Here is a 24,155-nt window from a genome sequence, read left to right on the forward strand (position 1 = left end):
ACTTCACTTAAGTTTGTTTTCTAGTTACACTTTAGGTTATAAGTTCCATATGCAGAGACAGTGTCATACACTGGACCATGCCCGGCTTCTAACCCAGCTGCTGAATGTTACGGTGTCGTACTATTCAGAATAGTGAGTGTTTAAAAAAGTTTCCCTTTTCAGCCACTGAATGTATTTTTTTTAAGCCAAGAGAGGGTCAGCTTTTAAAGAAACTCTGGATTAGAATTTTAAAAAATGACTAAACTTAAATCAATAAGGCTGACTTCTACTACTAGCAACAATTTGTTTTCAGATTTGAGAAATGTATAATTTTTTAGTTAACCATTTTCTTGTTAAAAAAATCTCCCAAAAGAGAGAAACAAACTAATTCTTGTAAGTCTTGCTAAAAATGTTAGATTTCAGCAAATTATTATCAAATGATCTTTCAGCCCTGTTATCCATCAGAGAGGAATAAGTCTACGGACAAACTGATTAAGTCAGTCTGACCACGTTAACACTGCAGGCTTTAATGCTCAAATCTGATCTTTTCTCAGATCTGATTTTTTGGTTTGTCTGTTCACAGTGCGGTCGAATTCCAAAAGATCAGATATGTATCTGATTAAGAATCCCATTTGAAAGTGGCCTGAATCTGATTCAAAAAGGTCAAATTCAGTGTGACCTGTGGTGTTTACACTGTCAGGAAAAAATCAGAGATGAGTCACATATAAGCAAAAAATTAGATTCAGGTCACTTTTAGCTACAGTGTCAATGTAGTCTTTGCCTCTCTTTCCCTTGTTCCCTTGTGTTACTTTGCTTTCTTGGAGAATGATGCTTTGGCCAGAGGTGAACCTCTTAATATTTTGATATAATTTACTGCTTTCTCAATTAAGGCCATTATATAATCATATAAAGGTCAAGGTAAGGGCTTGTATTGATTCAATCCATGTAGCTTGCCCATCCAATTTATGAGGTGTCAGGAGTGTGTCTATCTTGTTGTCTCTCTCCACCTTGTAGTCCCCACATATGATGGTCAAACTCTTTCGTACTCTCTCGTTTTTGCTGTTACTAGCCTTACTAAGAAAAGAGGGCACCTTCACATGGGTAAAATGTTTCTTCCTCAAAGTGGTTACATTTAATTTTGCTCTGCCTCTACAGCCTCATTCTCTGACATGATCTCTTAAAGCCCCCGTGACAAAGTTAACCACAGTTTCTAAGGTTTACCATCCTCTCTGGCTCAAAGTCAGCACAGTCCATGTCTTTAGAGCCCCAACAGACGTTACTCAGTTTGTCCAAACCTGACAAAAGCAGCTTACAAACCACACTTTAGGGATTACTAGTGTTTCCAAAACAAAGTCTCTTTGTATTGTGGAAGTACTTTTCATGGTACAACTACTAATAAAGATACACTTCACAAAATATTCAAAAGAATAAAACTGTGAAAGACTAAGATGTTTTTAATAACAAATGTGGATGCTGGATTCAAAATGCAGTTCCATTTAAATGCTTGAGAATCCATTATTGCACTGTGAACACTGAAAAAAGAGCTCCATTTCTTCTCTTTCCCTTTGACTCCCAGATCTCTCCCCTGCCTTTGAAAATAAACCCTGATGGGCAAAGCAAGCCTACATTAGTGAACTATTCCTCTAATAGCAAGATGGTGGATCTATGTACTCAGCTGAAAAGCCATCTTGATTCCATGCGAGACATCAGGTTTGCAAACGAACATTTCAGGATGGCAGTGATGGTAAATAGGAACACCTGCAGGGTGGGAGTCAACAGCGAGCAGCCAGAATGCTGGTACATTTTTGCCACAGCAGCTTGTAAATCAATCCACAGTATTCTTCATGCTGGTTTGGCAAGTAAACTCTCGTGATTCTGAGGTATAAATTTAAAACCATAGCAATCAATAGAGTGTTTTTCCAGGACAGGTTAACATTCTGCCAAGCTCTAATAAGCTCCCTGGCTCGCTGTATTTTCACTGTCAACACGTAGTTGGACAGAGTAGGCTCAGAATATAATGTTAACCTGTTGGGAGTAGCTTTAGCTTGCCAGGCTGCAGCTATATGTGAAAAGTAAAAGACAAACTTTATACAGCCATGAATTACTGATTTAGGTGAATTTTGTTTTAATTTACAAAAGCATTTGACATACAATACAACCCCAGAATAAAGGCAGAATGTGATGTAATAATCTGAAACACCAGTATGTTGGTCAGAGTCTTTCCTTATAACAAAATCTCCTCTACCATGGTAAAATAGTCAAAGAAGTCATTGAACTGAATGTTTATCTTGCTTTAATTAATTGATAAAGATGCTGATCCCAGGAGTCAAGGCTTGCAGTTATTTACCCAAAGTGATAAGTATCCAGAGAAGTGCTCTGCACCAGACAGCCCTATGCATTAGGATTTGGCCACTGTATCACAAAGGGATTGTCTTTATTTGTCTTTACTGACAGCACATCTTAAAGAAGTAACTTTTAATCATTGAAATTGGCCTTAAATCTTGTTAATAGCATATCCAGACAAATGGAGACAGAGGAACCTTTGTGCACATCATATTAAAAAACATCCAGGAGATTGATTGTAGTTAATTCCATTCTCCTACAAATTATTCCCTAGTATAGTTGTTTTGAAACTAAACTAGGTAAAATACACAGACAAGATAAGAACAATACACCATCAACAGCTATGGAAGCAATAATCACTCTCCATCCTGGTTAATCAATAACAAACGTATGCCCTCAAACACAGGGCAGCCGAAGTAAGAGAGAGAAAAGAGAATATTGCTAGTCCTGCCTAGATCACATTGAGCTGCCATGACATTTCTAATACTTAACATGGGGTGTCAGAATACAGGGAGTGCATCCAAGTAGGCATGCTACCGCAGACTTGTCTTACTCTGCCAAAGGTAAATACATTAATAAAGCAAAGGAAAAATGCAAATGATGATACTGTAACAACCATATGTTAGCTCTTTACAGTGAATAACCATCAACATGTATTGTTTGCTCTTTATTGCCATTCATCTAGATATGTTTTCTTTTATCCATAGATCTTTTTCAAGGCTATAAGCTTTGTTTTCAATAAACCAGAACACAGCTGTAGACTTTTAGATGGAATTTTGTTCTATTTGAAAAACAAAACCTTAAATTCAAATATCCTCACACAAGATCAATCTTAAATTTCAAATACTCTTGAATATCTTGTAAATGTACTGGACCTTCACAGTCCTACAAATACTATTAGAAATCATAACTGCAATGTTTGTATTTGATGACATGGAAATCAAAACATTCTGCCGTGTCTTCTTTCCTGCATTTACAGTAAAGTAAAGCCAGAAAGATGCTGGGGCTGTGTGGCTGTGTGGCTGTGGGTACTGTGTTTGAGCTTTTGAACCTAACTGCTGTAAAATAAAGAAATGAGAAATAATGTCTAATTGTGGATCATTTGAAGTACTTTGGTCATCTACTGTTTCTACAGTTTAAAAAATAACAGAGATTGCATGGTATTAGATATTTTCTATAGAGTCTGTTGGCAAAATGTAAGTTGTTCCATTGAAAACAGATGCAGCAACCTTCAGATGTTTGGCATCAGTTCCCATATCAAAGAGAAAGTTTATGGTTTCTTTGCAGAGCTGCCATTATGTGCTCAACCCACTTTCACAAATAGGGTGTGTTTCAAATATCACTCATAGTTGTTGCTGCTCAAAAAACAGCTGTTCTTAAATGGTAAATTGACTTGTGCTTGTGTAGTCTCACATCTTACACAAAAGGTCACTTTTCCATTGAGAACCCATTCACACTGATGGTAGGAGGGAGCATGTCAATCAATACTAACTAATCCCATTCATACACATTCACACACCACTTCAGCAGCAGTGGTAGCAATTTGGGGCTAAGTGTCCAAGTGCCCAAGGACATGTGTGGCATGGTATACTACAATTGTTGGTATCTTTCAGTGTATTTTACATATAAAAAAGTACGTTACCAGAATTTCCTGCTGTTCTGTACTACTCTTGCTCAATTATTGCTCTGGTTCATGTGACAGGCAGAGTATTAGACAAGCTGGGAAAATTAAAAAGTTTTACACACATCTCCCGAAGATGGCAGCGTGAGCAAGGTAGGCACAGTTTAACAGTGCAGTAAAGGACGACTCCAGTCATCCATACAGTTTACTACAGCGCAAGCCTCAGCCACGAGATGAAGCATGTCTGCTACTAACAGAGACAACAACAAAAGCAAGTCATCCACTGTGATACACCCGCATGCACAGGTGAACAGAGCAGGCTACTGACATCTCCCATTGAGCTACCTTACCCATAGAGCTGACGCTGAACAGACTTACTGAACCGGCATGCAAAAGGTGCTACCCAACAGCCATAAAACATCAGGTTTGCACAGAAGCTAGCTGGCTAGCCCACTAGTAGGAAGATGATGGGTTGCTAAATTCTGTTATAAGAGAAATGTAGCATTAGTAGCAAGTCGCTGTCACTGCCACCCAGCAGCATAATAAGCCTGACAGGCATACAGGAAGACCTGAGCACCAAAACCACAAATTTATGATGCTAAACTTGTTTGGAGTCTTGTTTGAGTGCTTTAAAACTACAGAATAGCTAAAAAGCTTATAATAGGGCTAGTAATTTATGTCACATCTCATCATAGTGGTTCGATAGTGTGAGATTAAATGACCAGTTAAAAAGAAAAAAATCCCACTCCTTCTATGAACATATTGGTGCTCAGAGTGAACATAAAGCCATGGATACATACAAAAATAAAATGTGATTTGGTCACTGGAGCAAAGTTTTCAGTGTAAAAGCCCTGCTCATAGATTTATGGAATCTATTTCATTTATAGATTAATAAGAGCATTGTGCAGGGCATGCATGAAATAAATCATATTTATGTATTAAATTTTATGAAATGAAATGTTTATATAGAATCATCAGATTTGATTCAAATCAAATCTAACAGCAGACTAGCTAGCCTTGATGTACATGAAATTGGGTGTCAAACATATTTTTAAATATGAACTTCGTAAACTCATTGAGTCTCATAAATTGAGAATATAAGCATCATATCTGGTTCGCTAACGTAACTGGCCAAAGTAAAAAGCTAACGTCATGCTATACTGAACTACACCACGGTCAACTGAATTTAATGTCATCACCCATGGATACAAGTTAACGGCAGGCTCAGTTGCTCCGCTTCGGATGATGGCGTATAGTCTTCATGACAAAAGTTTTAGTCCTTGTTAGCTGTCTTTTAGCAACCGCCTTTATTAAGACATGAAAAGGTACACAATTTAAAGGTGGGGCACGTTTCAGATGTATTTTATGTTGTAGGATAAAATGTTAAACTCTCTTGAACTTGTGTTCACAACAGACCTTATTTCAGGCATTTAACCGAAAACTCATTAAAAAATCACATAGACTTTCAGACGAGGGAACCGAAGTGCTAAAAATGCTAACTCACTTCCGCGTTTTAGGACTCATTCCTGCACTCTATTGTTTCAAGGGTTTAAGTATTGTTTTAATATCTAGTATTGTAATACTAAACTTGGTATCGTATCAAAGTTAAAATTGTAGTATTGTGACAACACTACCAAGGACACATCAGCATGCGACTGCAGGAGTTGGGATTGAATCCCTGATCTTCCAGCAGAGAGATGACTGACTCTACCACTAACCCAAAGCTGCCATAGTATTTAATTAAAAAATACAAATAAAAATAAAATACTCTGTCTCATTAGTTGTACACTTTCACTATCCCTACATGATGGCTGCCCCGACTGGTCAGTAAAGCCTCTGAGAAGTCACAGATCCAAGCCACAAGATCAAACTCTACTTAAGTGGCTTGACCTTTGTGGCTTGGATCTGTGGGAACTATGGTAAACATAGATAATCATAGTGGAACAAGAAATGAACAAACTAGGTTAGGATTGAGTAACTTACAACTTCTTAAGGTAGAAGAATTTCTTAAGTACACTGAACAATTGAGAAGCTGATGGTAAAAGTTAGGAAAGAGTGCACCATCAGTAGAAGAAAGGAAAAAAAATACCCCAATCCAGGCCCCTCAAAGTTGGTTTAATATCAAGAGCTGACTCTTTCTGTCTCTCTTTTCCACACACACGCACCCACACACACACCCCCCACACACACACACAAGCAGTATAGCCTCAAACCTGGCAAGCAGTGCTCAAGCTCTTGGAGCAGCTTTCTCTCTAATTTAAAGTTGATTGCCACGGGCCCTCTGTGTGTGACTAGTGAAATATGAGTGTGGAGAAGAGAGTATGAAGGCTTGGACTGAGTTTAGCTCTGTGTGCTTGTGATTATGGGAGTGCATGCACAAGCATATTGGATGTCTCAGTTTTGGCTATATAGTATGTGCATGCATGAGTCTATGTCAAGGGTGAAGACTGTATTCCCACTGTATACTCTGTAGGTGTGTGTGTGTGTGTGGGGGGGGGGGGGGTTGGCAAGAGTAAATGTAGAGATTGGACTGCCAGCAAGAGCTGTCTGCAGGGAATCAGGCAAAGCAGAAGGCCAGCTGAATAACAGTACCTTTCTTAGACAGAATGAGGTGTTAGGAGGTAAGTTAAACTAAATAGCTTTAAAATGAACAAGGGACAACTAAATCACTGCACAAGTTTATTTATCAAACTAAACAAGGAAAAATCTTGGTTTACTCCCTTTCTTTAATTAGTTATTCCTTTCCAGGTATTCATTTGACTGAACATTTCTAAAAATCTACTCTTAATATAACTCCCACAGTTTACTGTTTCACAACACTCTTGATCATGTGTTCCAGCAAATAGCATCCCTGAGATGGCACCTGAAATATTGTGAAGAGTGATACCACTTTACAGTTAACTAGACTTTATAGATCAAGGAAAATTAACACATTTTAATGAAACACACTGGCATGCTCCAAACACACCAAACCAGTTCAGTGCCTATGCTGTTTCGCCTTCACAATGATCAGCATAGATGTATAAAGTAATGCTGCCCCTGTGCTAGAGGGTAGAAACAGAGTCAGAAAAGAGTCGGAAATGGGATCAGTGGACCCAGCAGGGGAGTGCAGCATGTGGTATGCAAATCAATGTATGCATACAGTATATCAATGTCATATAAGCATACAGCATAAAAAACACACAGTGACACTACCAGTAAATCATGAACAATTAAATTCGTCTATAATATATTTTGTGACCATGTGGAGCTTCCACTGTGCCAGCCTCGCTCGCTTTCCAGCAAAGCCAAAATAAAATGTGAATTGACAGACGGGGACAATCATTGCCTTATCAGTAGGAATTTTTCTTAGGTTTATCTATGTATTTACTGTTTTGGGGCACAATACTTGGAAAGATAAAAACGGTAGTTATCCTTTTATGAAGAAAAAAAAATGAAAACTATGGGTTGAGTAATTTCCTAAGGTTCAACAGCAAGGTGCCTGGTTTCTGCCCTATTCCTCATACTGTGTGCAGAAAGTTTCACAGTGTTTAAATGGCAGAAAAGGTGGAAGGGATGATTTACCACTGGCAAACAGGACATTTCCTAACTAGGACATGCAATCAATAAAAGAAAATCTACTAGGGCTGAAATGATTCCTCGAATTATTCGGGTGATTTGATTAAAAAAATTCCTCGAGGCAAATTATCTACCTCGAGACTTCGCTTAAATCATTCATGTATCCATATACGCCCATGCTGTAAGCCTGGACATCGCGCCCTGTGTTGCACAGCATGCTGTGTTTCACACGGGCGGCTGTTTATGTGGCAAAATGCTCTTGTTTTCGCTGTTACTATAATATGACATGCATGATTTGAGGCGTAAAAATCACGAAGGAAAAAAGAGAAAATATGGCACCATGCCTGCACCGGTGAATCTCTGCAGATCTCTGAGTTTACGCGCTGCCTGCATGACTCGCTGGTGTGAGACAGCGCTCAGTTTGTGTCTGCAGACTTCAGGGAATTTTATAAACTTCTCTGATTGACAGTTTTACAGAAAACCGTCAGGCGTCACGATTCAAGTCCTGTTTTGGGGCTTTCCCTCTCTCTCTCTCTCTCGTGTGCGCATGTTATACATTTAATTATAAATTATTTAAATTCAACACACTGACGTCTTGATTACAGCATATTTTTCAAAAAGTTTCAGCATCCTGAATAATTTGATAAGACTTATATTGACAATAAATTGACACCAATTAAATAGGAACACACTATTGCCACAGACAGTGACTGAGACTAAATAGGTTAAAGTTCATCATCATACAGTCAGGACGCAACAAGTCATAGAAGCAGCCTCACCCCTTAAAATGTGTTCTTCATGTCAGTGGATGGTCTTAAAGGTCAAATTATTATGGTGGATAAACTCACAAACAAAAATGTGCAAAATTAAAAGTTAACACCCTTTGGAAAAAGTCCGTATTCCTGTCTAAAGGTTCACCTTTCAGACATCATCAGACCACTGTGTAAATGATGGAGCTTTATTCTTGCTAGAATGTGAAATATTACATCCATGTATAAAGTAGAGGATGTTAAAATGATTGTGTCCCTTTACTTCAATGACAAATTGGAGAACAGAAATAAACTACAATAGAAGAAATAGCCTAAAGTGTGAGCACCCAAAATTTCCTGGGAGAGGATCCCTAAAACCCCAAATATGGTATGATCTAATGTAATTATTTAACTTCCTGTCCTTGTAACTTTAAGAAATGTAAAATGCAATCAGAACTTCATTGCAATTGTAAAATATATATTTTTAGAGAATCTGATAATACCAATTTTGAATATAAAAGTAGTTCATTTAAGGGGCCCAGTTTCTTTTCTCATTGGTCTAGTACTACTACTCTTAAAAAAGCAAAAGTGACTGATTATATAAAATGCAACTTTTCTTATTAGAGTACTCGATCAAGCACCAGAAGAATCGATAGAGTTCTCGATTACAAAATGAATCGATTACTGCAGCCTGAAAATCCACTGACAGTACTGTTGTAATATACAAAAATATTGTAGGGAGTGGCCAGGTGTATGGATTCTCTCATTTCAGACTCTGACAGCAATAAAGCACCACAGGCAAACAGTTTATTAAAGAAATGTTGGGTGTGTCAGGTTTTATTCTGGTGTTAGACTCAACCCTAAGACACATATCACACCAATCAGAATATGGGGTCTTAAACAATTTTTGCCACACAACCTATTGTATATTTACTGTCAGTTCTGTACAATGGAAAAAAATACTTACATGTTTGCAGGTATGCTGTTTCACTCCATTTAGCCACTTAAATAGCTGATGATATCCATCAACAAACACAAGCCACTTATCTCCCAAGAAGGAAAAGTCATGAATTTATCAGCACAGTAATTTAGATTCAGCCTTAATCCAAAGAGCCAAATATCATCACCCAAATACTGATACTGAACAAATAACATCTCAGTTCTTACTTCTGAGTACAATACCTTCTAATGTCCCTTTTTCTTACATTTAAGGCAGCAAAATAAACAATGGTGGGAACCACAACTCCGAGTGCTTCAAAAAAAAATACATCATATGTATTTTAAATGAGGTCTAAAAATAGAGTGTAGTGTAGTTTTTACACACAAAACACTTCCACGCTGCAGAGCCATCCCTCCTGTAGCCGCTTTGTCATGGATTAGTAGCTAGGCTATGTTGATGGAGGTGTTGCTGGCTCTAGAGCTCTAATAAAGTGGTGAATCTACCTTAATGGAATGAAGTTTGACTGATGTTATGTTTAAAATGGGGATACAGTACCAAGCAACAAATTAAACCCATTTTTAGCAAACTAGCTTGCAGTCTAGTCTTTTACCACCTACGTTCCCTCTCCTACTCCTGTGAAGCCCCCAGGCCTCTTTTTTTCTCTTTGGTGTGTTTGCATTCCTGTTGAGCTCTATTTAAAGGATTCATCACTCCACTGGCTGGAGGAATGCACATCTGTAGTGAGATCCAGTCCCACTATCTGTCTCAGTCTTTTTGTCTGTTTATTTGTCTGCAATGTATTTGTTTCTAACAGCACTAATGGTGCACTAATCTTAATACTTAGCAGGAACTTTCATTATGTGTATAATTATACAAAAATAAATAACACTACTATTGTCACATCAGAAAGCGCTTTCTGAGGACGCATAATTAGAGTGCTTTATCTTTGCACAGAAAAAGGTGTTTCTCAGCGTTAGAGGCAAAATAAGCAATGAAAGGCAAAAGCAACAACATTGCCACTTTTGATGATTTGATCTCTCTATTTTGTCCATGCAAGGACAAACAAGTGTTGATCCGAAACAAAACTTAAAGTAGTCCTCACTTGCCCTATAGCATACAACCAAAGTCTATCGAATTGAGGATATGTCATTTTTTTAAGTTTATTATTTCAGATTCATTCAACAATATAACAAACTGAATGCTAAGCAACTTGCCCGCGGTGTTTTATTTCATATCATTAATAGGCATAAATTCTAAATAAATGTCTAAATAATGAGTATTCAGACTGCTACATAAGCTAAATAGAGAGCAACATACAAGCTAGCAGCGTGACACATCCTCACTGTGAATAACATTGGAGTAAATTTCCCCTCTGTTCCCTCCTGTCCCGTGTAGTGAGGCGGATAAACTTTTCGCTCCCCCCCTACACGGACACGGCTTCCGAGCCGTTAATTCACTCCTTCACCGGTCTCAAAAGTTTAAATCATTAAGCCTACCTTGAAATATGTCCCCGAGTCAAATGGGCATTATTATGTTGTCGCCTTCCATGGTTGGTACTTTGTCGAGTTAATCTTCGGCACCCCGGAGAGACTGGAGCCAAGCTAGCGGGGCAGGAGAGCAACAAAGTCGGACAAGCAGAAGAAGGAGGAGAAGGGAGGAAGGAGGCCAGACAAGTCGGCTGATGCCTGGTTGGGGTAGCCGTCTGTCAATCACCTGGTTGAGTGGGCGGGTCCTAACAGTAAAGGGATTATGGAAGCTGAGCTATCAGTACTGATCCTAGTACTGAGGTCTGAGGAATGTGGCATGGAAAAACAGACGTAGACAGGAACATGGCGTTTTCATATGTGTTCATTAGTTTTCCCGAGACGTTTTACACGGAGAATACAGCTGGGGGGGGGTCATGAATAAAGGTTTAGCATATTTTGAATGAAACAAAATGACGGAACGTTTGCTCAGTGTTAGCTGCGTAAGCCAATGTTTAAAAACAATGTGAATGTCATTTCGAAGATTCAGGCTATTTTGGTAAATTAACTTATCCAAAATAGTGGCCTTTAATCTTCCCTTAACCTGAGTGTAAAAACACACCTACCAGTGTACCATAATTGAAAAAAATACTACAGCCTCAAAATTACTTGAAGGCCATAACAGTTTTTTCGTCTAAACGGTTTAATCAGACACTGTCTTTAAGCTTCACAAGGGGAAACATTTGTGAATTTTGTTGATATTTTTCGAACCATAGTTGTTCATTTTTCGGACACATGTCCATGCATTCCTCCTTTTTTAATCTCATAAAGGCCCAAAAATATAGTGAAGTGCAAAGTTACATACAAGCCCATAGGATGGCTGGGGGCCTGTATAAGAGAAAGGCAGTAGCCTACAGTAACTTGCTCAAAGCATGTAAAACTGCACACGTATTAACAAATTCACTCCCACATAATGTTTTCATGTTATTCATTTTTTTAAAGAGTAAGATAGAGAAAAAATATGTTCTGTTTTTGTATTTTTTTTTTTTTTTTGTCAAGTGTCTTTGACCTTTGAAATGGACAGACTGGACAAGATCAATCTAGATGTTGAAAGTGCAGTTGGCCTCGAGTCCATTCATCAGGCAAAAACACTGACATCAATTATTCTATTAACAAAGGGGGATTTCCAGTTTAAACAAATGAATGCACCATCTCTGTGACCTTGGCCGGTCAGTCCCAGCTTGGAAGAGTTACAACATGTCTCATTAGGAACAGTAAACACCAGCAGAAGGTCTTTGTTTAGTGCATGTTTCTTTCTCTCTCATGGATAAGCACAAGTTTACATGTTTTAGCCTATAGTTGCTCTCTCTTTCTCTCTGGCTCTCTCCCCTCTTTTATATCTACTCTGTACTGTTTTCATAGTAATGTTTGATAACAGAAGGGGGGCCTATTTATAACATTGTACTGTTTGTTATGAAGTTCCATGGCTGTCATTCACTACTCCTACTTAAAATCCAAAATTTTAAAATTATTTCAAGACAAAAAAAAAAAAACATGCTGGAAGTTCACAGTAAAGGATAACTATCTTAATTAAGAACTGGAGAGTGGCTAAACAATCCACTGACTATTGAGGAGAATGTACATTAAAGAATTAGTGTGTGAATAGAATATTTGTTTAAGTTCTATTAAAGTGAATACAAAATTGTTGGCTTTTCTCTGGATATCTAAACATCAAACCCCAGCAACCTGTTGCATTATGTGAACAGGGTGTTGCTTCCACCTGCTGTGCATTCTTGTTCATTACATATAAGAGTTGGTGCTGCTGCTTGGACAGTGGAGCATGCACCCTGCAAGCACTAAAACAACTGAAACCTCAAGATAACTCCAGAGAATCAGGCAGGAAATCAGTCAAATGTATTCTGTTGGCTCGATCTAATTCTTAACTATTACTGAACTGTAATATGTTTCATTTTCTGTAAAATGAAATTATCCTCAATCTATGTTAAGGTTATTGTGAATAAAATTATGGCTATTATTATCAGTCAGTGCTGACATATTTTATGTTTTAAGACATATTTATATATTGTTTGAAAACATTTTTTTGTGCTCTTTGAAAGTCTTCAAAAATATCTCTTTCCATTTGGGTCAAGGTAAAACAGAGACAACCAAGAAAGGTATGACTTTCTCTGAACAGCCTGACTTTATCTGAACAGCCTGGTTGGAGATCCAGATTCTAATGTTGTTATAACCAACAGGGAACAATTTTATTTCACAGATCAATTCCTCAGTATCTAGTCAAAGCTCAGAACTTAAACATTAAAGGGAATTAAGTAGTTAAATAATATAGTAGTTCAATTCAAAAAGTGAAAATCATAAGAATCATTAGACACAGTAAAATATTTAAAGTTTTGATATCTTTCAATTGTAGTGATTATACCTTACAACTTATACAACCCAAAATTCAGTGTTTCATAAAATCAAAATATTGTGGAAAAAGAATCAATATGGTAAACTAATGGTGTCACATTCTAATCAGCCAATTAACTCAAAACATCTGCAGAGGTTTCCTGAGCACTGACATGGTCTCTTTGTCTGGTTCAGTTGGCTACACAGTTATGGGGAAGACTGCAGTCATTGAACCCTCTACATGGAGGGTAAGCCATGAGCCGCTGAAGGTTGTTGGTGATGTGAGGAGGACCGTTTGACTGGAAACACCAACGTTACATTGGTTCCGCATACCTTGTCAGTGGTTAGTCCCTCCAAGCTGTGACTCAAGAGAGAAAGATTGATAATAACTAGAGCAAAGTTGCAATAAGTTAGACTAATAAACATGGAGCTTTAGAGGCTCACATGGCCAAATGTGCAAATTTAGGCTATTTGATTACAAGTCCACAGCTCGTTGTAAACGTGTCAGGTGGGTATGAGAGGTAAGCTAGCAGTAGCCTACTAGATGTCCAACGCAAAGCGCAATGTTATTTGTGCAAATCACCCCCCAAGTTTATGAACGAAATCAATGAACTGTATAATTTTACCTATTAAAAAACATATATATACAATTATATAACACAAATCAGCTCTTTGCAAGTAGTAGCTGTTATAAGAACTGTGTGAAACATCACTTCTTCCATAGCTCCAGCCCCTCAGCCAGTTTGCTGCTTTCCTGGGCTAGAACTGGACTATTGTTCCGTGGTATAAAGTTCTCTTTTCAGATGAAAGTGATTTATTTACATTTCATTTGAAAATCTAGGCCCCATAGTTTAGAGGAAGATCAGACAGGAACTGAAACCGAGGTACTTAAAGTCCAGTGTGTAGTTTCTACAGTCAGTGATGGTTTGGGGTGCTATGTCATCCGCTAAGTCCAAAGTCAATGCAGCTGCTTACCAGGAAATTTTAGGGCACTTAATGCTTTCCTCTGCTGACAAGCTTTATGGATTTCATTTTCCAGCAGGACTTGGCACCTGCTCACACTGCCAAAATTACCAAAAGCTGGTTAAATAACCACAATATTCCTGTGCTTGACTGGCCAGCAAACTTGCTGGACCTATTACCAAGAAAAAGATGAGAGACATCACACCCAAAAACACAGAAGAGCCGTTATCAAAGCAACCCTGGGTTTCCATAAAATCTCAGCAGTGCCACAGGCTGATTGTCCCCATGCCATACCGCATTGATGCAATAATTCATGCACAAAGAGCCCAATTACATGCATAAATGAACATACTTTTCAGAAGACCAACATTTCTGTATTAAAATCCTTTTTTGTTGGTCTTCTGCTAACATTAATAGATTTGCTCTAACATTTATAGTAATGATAATGGATGTAAGGCTGATTTAATATTTGAATACAAAAACAAAGGAAAGAGAAAATGAGATGAAAGAAAAGAAAGGAAGTAAAGCAAGATGAAAGAAAAGATGAGGGAAAAGACTGAAAAGGCTTGTGATATATTTTTCTCACTCCTTCACCTTTCTCAACCCTTCCCTCTCTCTCCTCAAATACAGCTCTCAAATGTTACTCCATCTTCTCACCTCTTTCCTTCCACTCAAGTTCCCCTCTGTTCATTTTCACTTCACTCAGACTCTTACCTCCTTTAATCCAGCTGTCATTCCTCTTCCTCCACCACCCTCTCATCTCTGCCATCACCATTACTCCCCCTTACCTCTTCTGTACCCTCCCTTCCTCCTACCTTCTTACATGCATCCTCCAGACTCAGAGAGGCTACTTATAGAGGAAGGCAAGCCCTTCTTCTCACCCATTCCCTCCTTCTCATCTCTTTCTTAATATTCTTTACAAACATTATAAATGCTGTTAATTATTCAATTACATCTGATCTTTTTTGCTTTCATATCAAAGTTGCATGCAATTCCATATATTCATAATATCATCAAAAGCTGGAAATAACAAACTGAAGGACTGAACGTATAATAATACTGTTTAATAAAGCATCTATTTCTATGCTAGAACAAAACACATATGCTATACAGTCTAGTCACAAGATTAAAATGTTATTGCTTCCTCCCACTCTCTTGCTATGTTTTTTCCTGAATATTAATAACAAAAAAATTACTAGGGGATGTGTATGGGTGAAAGCAACAACATAGGTATCCAAAAAAATACTAGCATGGGTCCTGTGTATTAGTCAAGTACAGAAGGCCAGCACACCAATCACGGATGGACTGGGATCACAAAACACCAATCCAGCCATTAATATTATAAAAGAAAAAAAATCCCAAACAAGAACACAAAAATCATGTGAATTGTAATCACCATGTGCCTACAAGGATTTAACACTATCAGAGAGAACACTGGGAGATCACTTTTACACCCATGAGGAGATGATGGGAGAAACTATAAGTAAAACAAGTAAGGCTACACTGAATAGTTTTCACTGAGAAAATTAATATTGAAACATTTTATTTAGTGTGGTAAATTCATATCTTAACATTGAAATGATGCGGCATTCTGATTGGCCCAAACAGCCTAAAGTTGGGATTGGCCCAAAATCCAGCTGGCCAGTCTGTCTCTGACTAAAAGCAGGCCATTACTTCCACTCAGTTCCACTTGCTGACACTTTTGTTCATTCATTGCTTTCTGAATGTACAAACCCTCTATCACATGATAAATGTTCTGGATAGGATGTTTCTGTAGCTCGAACAGTAGTTCTGCTGCCTATTATAGATTTCACACTGACTCACTGAATGTGTAATATTGAGTGTTTGAGTCAGTTATCCACAAAAAGTGCCTTGTACGCACTTAAAATGACTGACCAAATGAAGTACCAGATTCTCAAAGATACCAACAGGCTGCACAGGCACCAAACTTGTATGACTACAACAACATAGAGAGGAAAGGCATGAAGAGTGCAGACACAATGGCAGAAACATCTTTGACACAACCCTTCACCATCCCTCCCACCTATTCAGTGTCATATACGCTCTGTCACACTCTCTCCAAAGCCGCTGATGGTTGTTAAATCTCTGCATGACGTAAATGCCAGGCAGTGGGTGGGTGTGGTCTTTGCTGGCTTGTCAACATACCAGAGCTTAAATACTGAACTGCTACCACTATTCACCACCACAACTACCCTGTGTCTTTCAATTTCTCCCAGTCTGGCTCACGTCTGCTCCTGCGTTCACAAAGGTAAGGGGCTATTTTTTAGTGTCAACAAAGGAACTGTCAGCCTGTTTTTTCTTTGTAGCCTTTGTGTATGCCATTCTTGCACTTTCCTGAAGAACTTCAGGTTCACATTTCATTAACTTTTTTCAATGTCTCTCCCTTTTTACTTGCTGTCTCTTTGGACACAGATATTATCCGTTTGCTCCCCATACTGAAGAACATCTGTGAGTTATTTGGCAGGCGGTACAGCTCAAGTTAAGTCCTTTTCTGGAGAATTATATTCCACCAGTCCCTTGGAAAAATGTCTTTCCCGTTGGCAGTGCTATGTCTATCAGTGGTCCAACTGAGCATGGGAGATCTGCCTGTGGAGGAAGTCATCACAACTAGTAAGTAGTGATAAGGATGGAAATAAATGTCTGGACATCAGTGTTGTTGTGACTCAAATATGATGATAAAAAGTGCCAGATAAAATGTTTGCATGTTTTACTTTGTGCTTTCATATTCCACTTCTAAAACAGCAAAATGAAATAGTGAACAATGTTGGAATCATTCAGAAAAGAGGAACAATGACAAAAAAAGGGACAAAACTTGTGTACACTTAAATTCGTTAATGACTTTCTTACTTTTGAAAATAATATTGCTAAGCCAAGAAACAAAGTGATTCATCTGTTGTCTCAAACACTTCAGTGAGAAACCTACTGTTGAGTAGATATTTTAACTGTGAGCCAGTATGACACCATGGAAAACCAAGTGCTGCTTGTACAGTATGTTCTCATTTATTCTTCGCTGTTGTTTAGTTGGGTAAAATGAGTCAGAAGGTTTGGCTCATCCAACAGTTAGAGTCTTCATTGGTCAGATGGTCTATTTGCCAGAGGGCTTTGCTGGGAAGGTTTAAGTAGTAAAACCAGTCAGACAGTGTCACTTTGAATACATTCACCAAATCTGTCAATCACCTGTGGCTCCTGATAGAAGTTTCATTTCATATTCATATTGATACTGATCAGGCATACAGTGTCAAAAATCAAGGAAAATTAAGCATCACACTTTGTGTTTTTCTGAGCATATCTTTACAGAAGCCTGTATGGCAAATGAGGTTAATATGCAATTAGCTTCAGAGACAGACTGCTACCTTTAAAAAATCACATAGTAACTCTGGCCTTATCAGGGCCTTTTCTATACTTTGCACTTAAATATGGGTTTCACACTTTGCATTAACAACTCATGTCCAATGATGACTTGTGATTGGAACTCACTTGCCTGCCTCTTATGCAGTCCTTTCATCGTTAGTGTTTGAAAAGTACAAATGTGTCATTGTTTTCACATGGTGGTAGGCAGCATTGATCTTCCAGTTGTTAAGTGTTTCAACGTATGAGAGGGCTGTCCTTAATCTGACTGTGGATACATTTACTAATACATACACTGTAAAATCTAATAGCTAACAAGACTCACTCTTTCCTTGATAATCAAGTATATTTCCTATTACTGGATTTTATCAAGAAATATTTGATTGCAGGGTAAAGGAAACCATTTACTGTTAAACTTAAAGTTAACAACCAAAATTGAAGGGCAAGGCTGCCAGTTTACTTATTCTCACCACTGTCCAGCAGGTGGTGGTAACCAGGGTAGCAACACTCAAACAAGCAGAAAAAGAAAAAAAGTCGCAGCATGTGCTTGAGCCAAGTTCACCTACACTGTAAACAGAAGTGAGGACAACACAAATTTCTGTGGTTTCAACTTTTGTGCTGCTCTGTTGATGTTTTTGAAATTCTAAGGTAAGACCTAGTATACTACAACAATTACATATTTGCTCTGAAAAGTGAGTTGTAAATTGTGAGAAGTCTGCAGCTTTGTAATATTTGTAATACATATATATAAAAAAACGAGTTTATCTTTGCACATGTGGGCAGAGCATGATAAACTTCTGTTTTCCTACTTTGGCCGTCTTGATAAAGTAGTAGTGATAAAGTAGAGATGAGAAACCATGCATCCATTCACCATACAACGTTTGGTTTCTCATGTACATGCTGTACTTGAGAAACCACACTGTCCTGCACTTTATGACGAGGCAGTTCTAGGTTGTTAAAGAATATGAGTTGTGTTAACTTAAAAATCCTAAACAGCTATTTCAGCTCTATGTTTTATAAGTTGATTGGACACATTTTAAGTTTTCAATAAACAGTACTGAATCACTTTAAGTATTTTTTGTAAATGTACTAAAATTATTTGACTGTCATCCCTTGATCTGCAGAGTTTTGCCAGAATGCTTTTGGACTTCAAACACTTTTTGTATATGTGAAGTTACTAACTCAGTTAGATAAGTCCTGCTTGTGGGGAACAACCAAAATATACAGAGGATGGTATACTGTATATGATAGAAGAGGATTTCCTGGTCCAGTATGCACCTTTCAGTTATTGTCGCTTAAGATGGCCTACCTTGAGTGGCACCAATGTTCAAGATAAAAGTATGTGATAGAAATAAGGTAAAACTTTAGTAAATGTGACCCATTATATCAGATTTATTTTACTGAGGTCAAAAAGTTGTTTTTACTTGTTTTTTTTTAAAGCAATTGGTTTGCATGATTTTTTTTAAAGTAAGGTTAACTTATTGGGTTTTACAGTGTATGGGCATTTTCACATCTCAGGGTGTTGTAAGGGTTTAGGGTTTGTTATTCAGTCCCCCAGGAGGAGTGTTTAAATGCTAAGTGTAACCAAAGTCTCAGGGAATGTGACAGTCTGCTTTGAATGCAATTTACTCCCAGTGGAGTTTTTTTAGTTTAGTTTTTCCAGAGTAGTAATACATTTTCCAGTGGTTAAAATACTGTCAGGATTGATTCACATAAATACCACAGGGGGAACATTAATATCAGCACCCTCTTTAACATCAGTCACTTCAACTCAGAACTGCACAGGTGATCCTGGTCATGCTAGAGAGCAAGTCATAATATTACTTAAGATGATGAAAATTGTCCAGAAACAACATTTCTTGTCAAATGGGTATTGCTAGTTTCACCACGCACTGTATGTTATGTTATGAAGGTGATACAAAAGTCAGTTGGCCCACCCAGGATACAAGAGCCAAAGCTATTTTTTGGTCTCTTGTTCCTTATTTATCTTGGGGGAAACCTGTTATATTCTTCTCATGGTGAGTGAGGCTTTGTTTGGCAGAGTCCAAAAAGTGTTAGCGTAAAACCGACTGAGTCCATGTCTCGGTGATCTAATAGTTTCCGAGCTCTTGAGTAATGCTCAGGACTAAAATGTCAAGTTTTCAAGATGAAGGAGCATAAAAACCCTAAAGGAAACACAAGTAATAATAACACTTTGCGGCTGCTGAGTGTGTCTGTGAAGACTGTGAATTTGAGCCAATGCCTGCATAAAAGTGTGCTTTTGTTTTCACAAGATCTTTTTTCATGTTTAAATGCAAGTGTTCCAAAGTATCACTCCTGTTCATTGGTCTTTAGAAGTGCATTAACTATAGTGTTTCCTTATTTATCATTATCAATGAAGGGAATATAACCCTGTTTCTCTGTTAAATTTCCACTTAGAAAAGGTGCCTCTCCTGGGTGGCTGGCATGACAGGAATCTAGAGTCAGCTGAGATTCAGGACGCTACTCAGCATGCTGTGAAGGAGTTCAACTCAAACTCAAATAGAAAGAAGATCTTCAAATTGATCTCCATCACCTCTGCTCAGAGCCAGGTTTCATACATTTTGCACCTACAGTCCATGCTAAACAACTTTCCTTTAGTTCTATGTTAGTGTCACAACATTTATAATTTCTTTTCCCTCATTTTTTTAGGTGACTAATGTTATCAACTTTAAGATTGATGCTGTCCTGGGAAAAACCAAGTGTCTCAAATCTGAAAACCATGACTTGAACAGCTGCAGTCTTGTTAAAAAGGTAAGTTTATATCGAATTATTTTAATCAATCTTAACCGGTTTAAGACAGCATACCCACATATTCAGAGTTAGCTAAATGCCTTACATTAAACTTGTGCACTTGCTCTTTTACAGTTGGGTACATTTCTGAGAATGTACTGTTCTTATGCTGTATTTTTATTTTATTCTTCTACACAGCACATGAAGTGTCACTTCAAGATGACTTTCAACCTACGCAACCAAAAATATGAGATGGTGGGACAAAAGTGCAAGAAACACCTGGAGAGTGCTTAAATAAATATACATATGCTTTCAGTTTATAAACTTAAGCTTTCACTTCATTGGCGCATTTTGATACACTGTTGTTGCAGCTTTTTATATGAATGACAATTTACATCAAAAACAAATCATGATTGTTAAAAGTAGTTTAGAATAGGTGATCAAGAACAAATTAATGTGTACTTTATATTGTGTTCTGTTCTCCTTTTTTATCATTCCATGATATTATAAGCTATTTTTGCATAGACAACACTTGATATTATAGCATGACAACAAATTACTGCACAGCTGAGAAATTCCAAAAGAAAGGCACACTGTGAAATATGATTTAGGGAGTTTTTAGACAAGAGTAAAGACCAGATGGGCTCATTTATTATTTATTTAAATGGCAGGACTTGTTATGGAAAAAAGCAGTACTGTAATTATTACAATTTTCACTCAGGGTGGTCTGGGGTTGTCTTGCTACAGCAGCGTTGTCTTTTTTTTCCTCTCAAATGTCTGAAAAAAAAAAACATGTATGAACAGTGAGTCACCACAAAAACGAAGTCTGAGTTTATCTTAAGTGTTTTCAGAGCATACAAGTTCAAACCTTTCAATCTTCCTTATCAGCTGAATATTTTTCATTAACATATCATTTGAAGTTAACCCTTCTATAGCTCTTTCTTCAGAAAAAAACAGCTATTCAGTAAAGCAGGAAAAAATGTGCATTTTAGGGGAGAATGTGCATTAAACAGCTTCTAAGCATTTTGATACTCACAGCAATTGTATAACCTATTGATCCTGAGGATATCAATGTCAGACATCTCTTCCCTCTGTCCAATCGGCACAGAGGAATCTGGAATGGGAGTAATGGTGTCTGCTCCATACACTGATGTGAAGGCAGTCCTGTAGAAAACAAATCAAATAAACAAAATAAAACCAAAAACTGATATTAAAGTGTGTTTTATCTATTCTTTTGAAGTGCTGGAACATTTGTAATTAACCTGTGTTTTAAAAAGTCTCAAAATGTAAATGGAAAGAAAAAAAAATATATACCCAATTTGCGCACAGAGACTACATTAAAGATCCACTTTTAATTATTACTGAGTGACGTAATATTATTGTGATGAATATATAGAGAATTTCCCTTAAATCTTGATCAGCTGAACTTCTTTATTTATCTCAAATATGCTGTTTCACACTATTGCTGACACATACAGCAAATGTAATTCTTTTTTAGTAATAATATGTCAAAAATGTGTTAAATAATGTAGAATGTATGACTGGCAAAATACATAAGAGATAAAAAATAATTTAAAGACACTATGATGAAGTAGGCACTTACCTTCCATAATGCATAACAGAGGAGTAGTCATAAGGTGTGTTCAAGTTGTTGGTGTTCTTTTTGTGGAAGTTGAAGGCATTTGCTGTCCATGCACAGAGGATAAATGAGTTGTAGTGACTGTATATTGAAGTTGCATATAAATGTATGTTCTTACTGTTCAGTTTTACCAATACAGAGTGAAACATATACTAATCAAAAAAGTTCATCACCAGTTCACTGCAAAATTTGTGTGCATACTATATTTTTTGAGCAGTGTCAGGGCTTAGAGCTCACCTGCTGGGATGTTCTCCCAGTTAATCCTGACATACTGGTCCCTGTCACTTCTTGTATGCTCATGGTGGAAGCCAAGTGCATGGAGGAGCTCATGCTGAATGATCCCATAATCGAGACAGCCGTACACAGACAGAGAAAGCACCTGTTTCCCTCCATCTCTGCCAATGGTAGACCAGCACCTACAGATCGATAAAGAACAGACACACAGGTTTAAATCCTGACCGGCTGATGTTTCTGTTTCACTGACCTTCAGCTCCACTCTTTGTCTGCACTCACCCCATTTCACTCTCAATGCTAAGGTAGTCTGACTGGCCATGAAAAGGGACAAAGCGAACACAGGTTTTCTTGTGGAAAGTTTCCATGGCTTTCTGTATCAAAGCTTTTTCACTGTCATCTGTGATGAACAAGGGAAATGTCAGATTATTCGCATCAGAGTATGCACACTCAAATATATATTCCCGATTTACTGGCTTCATGTGGGTTGTAATTGTAGCAATTATTTCATAGAGCCTTACAGAAGTAATCACTGAGACTGTAGGGCACTTCAACCAGTCCATTATAGGATTTCTTCCATTTGCAGGAGCCATTCCAACATTTTATAGCATTCTTCTTCTTTGAAAGAGCAATGTCACCTTCCAGTAGATTTTGGTTTATCCCTGGAGGAGGACAATATGTTGGTAATTAAAGTACAAATTCTTACTCAGAATACTTTGCTTTTGAGAATGCAAAATTCACTTTTATTCCAGAATAAATTCAGCGTACCTTTATTTGCCTCTAGAAGTTTAGAAGTTATGTCCAAATGAAAAGGCTCCTTGGTGGGCTTGCCTAAATTTGATATGTTTCGGTCAGCAAACAGGACTTTTTCTGATGCAAAAAATGTGTTAAACATCTGTGGTGAGAAAAAGATATTTTACCTTCCACATCTGGTTGTACCTGCAGAGAAGCAAACAATTGAAACCAGTAAAAAAGATATAAACTTGACATTTAGAAAATGCCCTTAGGTGTAATTCATCGATCAAACTATTTGTGAAAAATGCCAGACTCTAATATACACTTAGGTTTGTAACTATTTGGGCAGCAATACACTTATATTTGATATTTTGTCTTGTATTTAGCAACACAATTAGTCTTAAATAAAAAAAAATGAAAATGTGGCTGAAGTGTAGATTTTTAGCTAAGATTCAAAGGGTGTTGTAGAAATATGGCATTTACCATTAGGCATTTACCATATCATTCATAGTATCACTCCTATCACAAGTCAGCATTTGTTTTGGAAATGAAGGTCTCCTTAAAAAGGCAGATTTGTGAGAGATGCCATAAACTCATTTTGCATTCTCTCCATTGTGCTCAGTATTATCCTTAAAGCAATCTGCAGATTGTCAATATGTAATCACTTTATATTCACTTTCTTTAAATATATGTCAATTAAAAAAGGAGTGAAAAAAGAACAAGGAAGAAGCATTTTATGTGGCAGATGTCTTACCCGAGAATTCTTTTGAGTTGAAAGTCCCACCAGCAGAGCCAGGAACGCAGAAAAAAGACTAAGATTTTTCATTCTCATGTTGAAGTTTGATGGAGAATGCTGACCAGCAGTAACCACAAAGACTGAGGTCTTTCTTTTATACAGTGAAATAGGGAGTGATGGTAAACAGGCTTACTGTATAGATAAAACGTAAACCCCCCTTAACAAACACTTAAATGCAAGGATAATCTCCTACAGGAAACTCCCTGAACCTTCTCAGGTGGCTGTTAGACCAAGACTTGAAAATTTAAGCTAAAAAAAACCCTAACATGTGAACCATGTTCATTTGTTAAGAATGACGTACGTATACAATCAATTTTATTGTCAGTAGTTCATCAATAATTAGATAATTATAATAATACATTTTATTTAAGGGCGTCTTTCATGACACTCAAGGTCACCTTACAAAAGTACACAGAAAGAAAATCTGCTGTTGTTTCATTGAGTTTCGTAAGTGGCACCTATTCAGCCAAGGATGTTTAGAATTTCTTTAAACTGAAAATGTAGCTTTTACAGGGAAGCAAAACGAAAGTTTGAAGTTGCATAATGTTTTATGCATCACTCATGAAGAAAGTAAAGTTAGTTTCTCAGTGATCCAAACTACACTTAATACTG

General features: G+C 37.5%; 3 protein-coding genes across 4 annotated transcripts in view; 1 reads left to right on the top strand and 2 right to left on the bottom strand.

Moving 5' to 3' along the window:
• The window catches only part of il11ra (interleukin 11 receptor, alpha), a 72,564-nt gene extending 61,740 nt beyond the window's left edge, over window positions 1-10,824 (bottom strand). For both annotated transcript variants that reach the window (XM_041810660.1, XM_041810661.1), the window contains exon 1: window positions 10,687-10,824. The gene's annotated coding sequence lies outside the window, so the exon portion shown is untranslated. The remainder of the gene's footprint in view (window positions 1-10,686) is intronic.
• Window positions 10,825-16,153: 5,329 nt separating this feature from the next.
• On the top strand, window positions 16,154-21,142 carry si:busm1-57f23.1 (uncharacterized protein LOC368621 homolog). The gene is made up of 5 exons (XM_041810575.1): window positions 16,154-16,291; window positions 16,456-16,653; window positions 19,810-19,961; window positions 20,062-20,163; window positions 20,341-21,142. Exons 2-5 carry the CDS (start codon window positions 16,569-16,571, stop codon window positions 20,434-20,436), a joined length of 435 nt encoding a protein of 144 aa, XP_041666509.1. The 5' UTR covers window positions 16,154-16,291; window positions 16,456-16,568; the 3' UTR covers window positions 20,437-21,142.
• On the bottom strand, window positions 20,783-23,694 carry LOC121524950 (high choriolytic enzyme 1-like). Its single transcript, XM_041810574.1, has 8 exons — window positions 23,502-23,694; window positions 22,933-22,951; window positions 22,781-22,843; window positions 22,534-22,674; window positions 22,295-22,412; window positions 22,019-22,197; window positions 21,746-21,827; window positions 20,783-21,306 (listed from the first exon to the last, which is right to left on the bottom strand). Exons 1-8 carry the CDS (start codon window positions 23,577-23,579, stop codon window positions 21,159-21,161), a joined length of 828 nt encoding a protein of 275 aa, XP_041666508.1. The 5' UTR covers window positions 23,580-23,694; the 3' UTR covers window positions 20,783-21,158.
• Between the last annotated feature and the right edge of the window lie 461 nt (window positions 23,695-24,155).

Source organism: Cheilinus undulatus, linkage group 17 (assembly GCF_018320785.1).
Source record: "Cheilinus undulatus linkage group 17, ASM1832078v1, whole genome shotgun sequence".
Taxonomy (NCBI): domain Eukaryota; kingdom Metazoa; phylum Chordata; class Actinopteri; order Labriformes; family Labridae; genus Cheilinus; species Cheilinus undulatus.

Excerpts from the sequence above, each read along its gene's own strand:
- si:busm1-57f23.1 (XM_041810575.1), top strand. The coding sequence starts at position 16,569 with ATGTCTTTCCCGTTGGCAGTGCTATGTCTATCAGTGGTCCAACTGAGC. Across the intron at positions 16,654-19,809 it reads GGAGGAAGTCATCACAACTA|AAAAGGTGCCTCTCCTGGGT; the intron begins GTAAGTAGTGAT and ends ATTTCCACTTAG. Across the intron at positions 20,164-20,340 it reads GCTGCAGTCTTGTTAAAAAG|CACATGAAGTGTCACTTCAA; the intron begins GTAAGTTTATAT and ends TCTTCTACACAG.
- LOC121524950 (XM_041810574.1), bottom strand. The coding sequence starts at position 23,579 with ATGAGAATGAAAAATCTTAGTCTTTTTTCTGCGTTCCTGGCTCTGCTG. Across the intron at positions 21,828-22,018 it reads CTGGGAGAACATCCCAGCAG|CAAATGCCTTCAACTTCCAC; the intron begins GTGAGCTCTAAG and ends GTGCATGGACAG. Across the intron at positions 21,307-21,745 it reads TCTGTTATGCATTATGGAAG|GACTGCCTTCACATCAGTGT; the intron begins GTAAGTGCCTAC and ends TGTTTTCTACAG.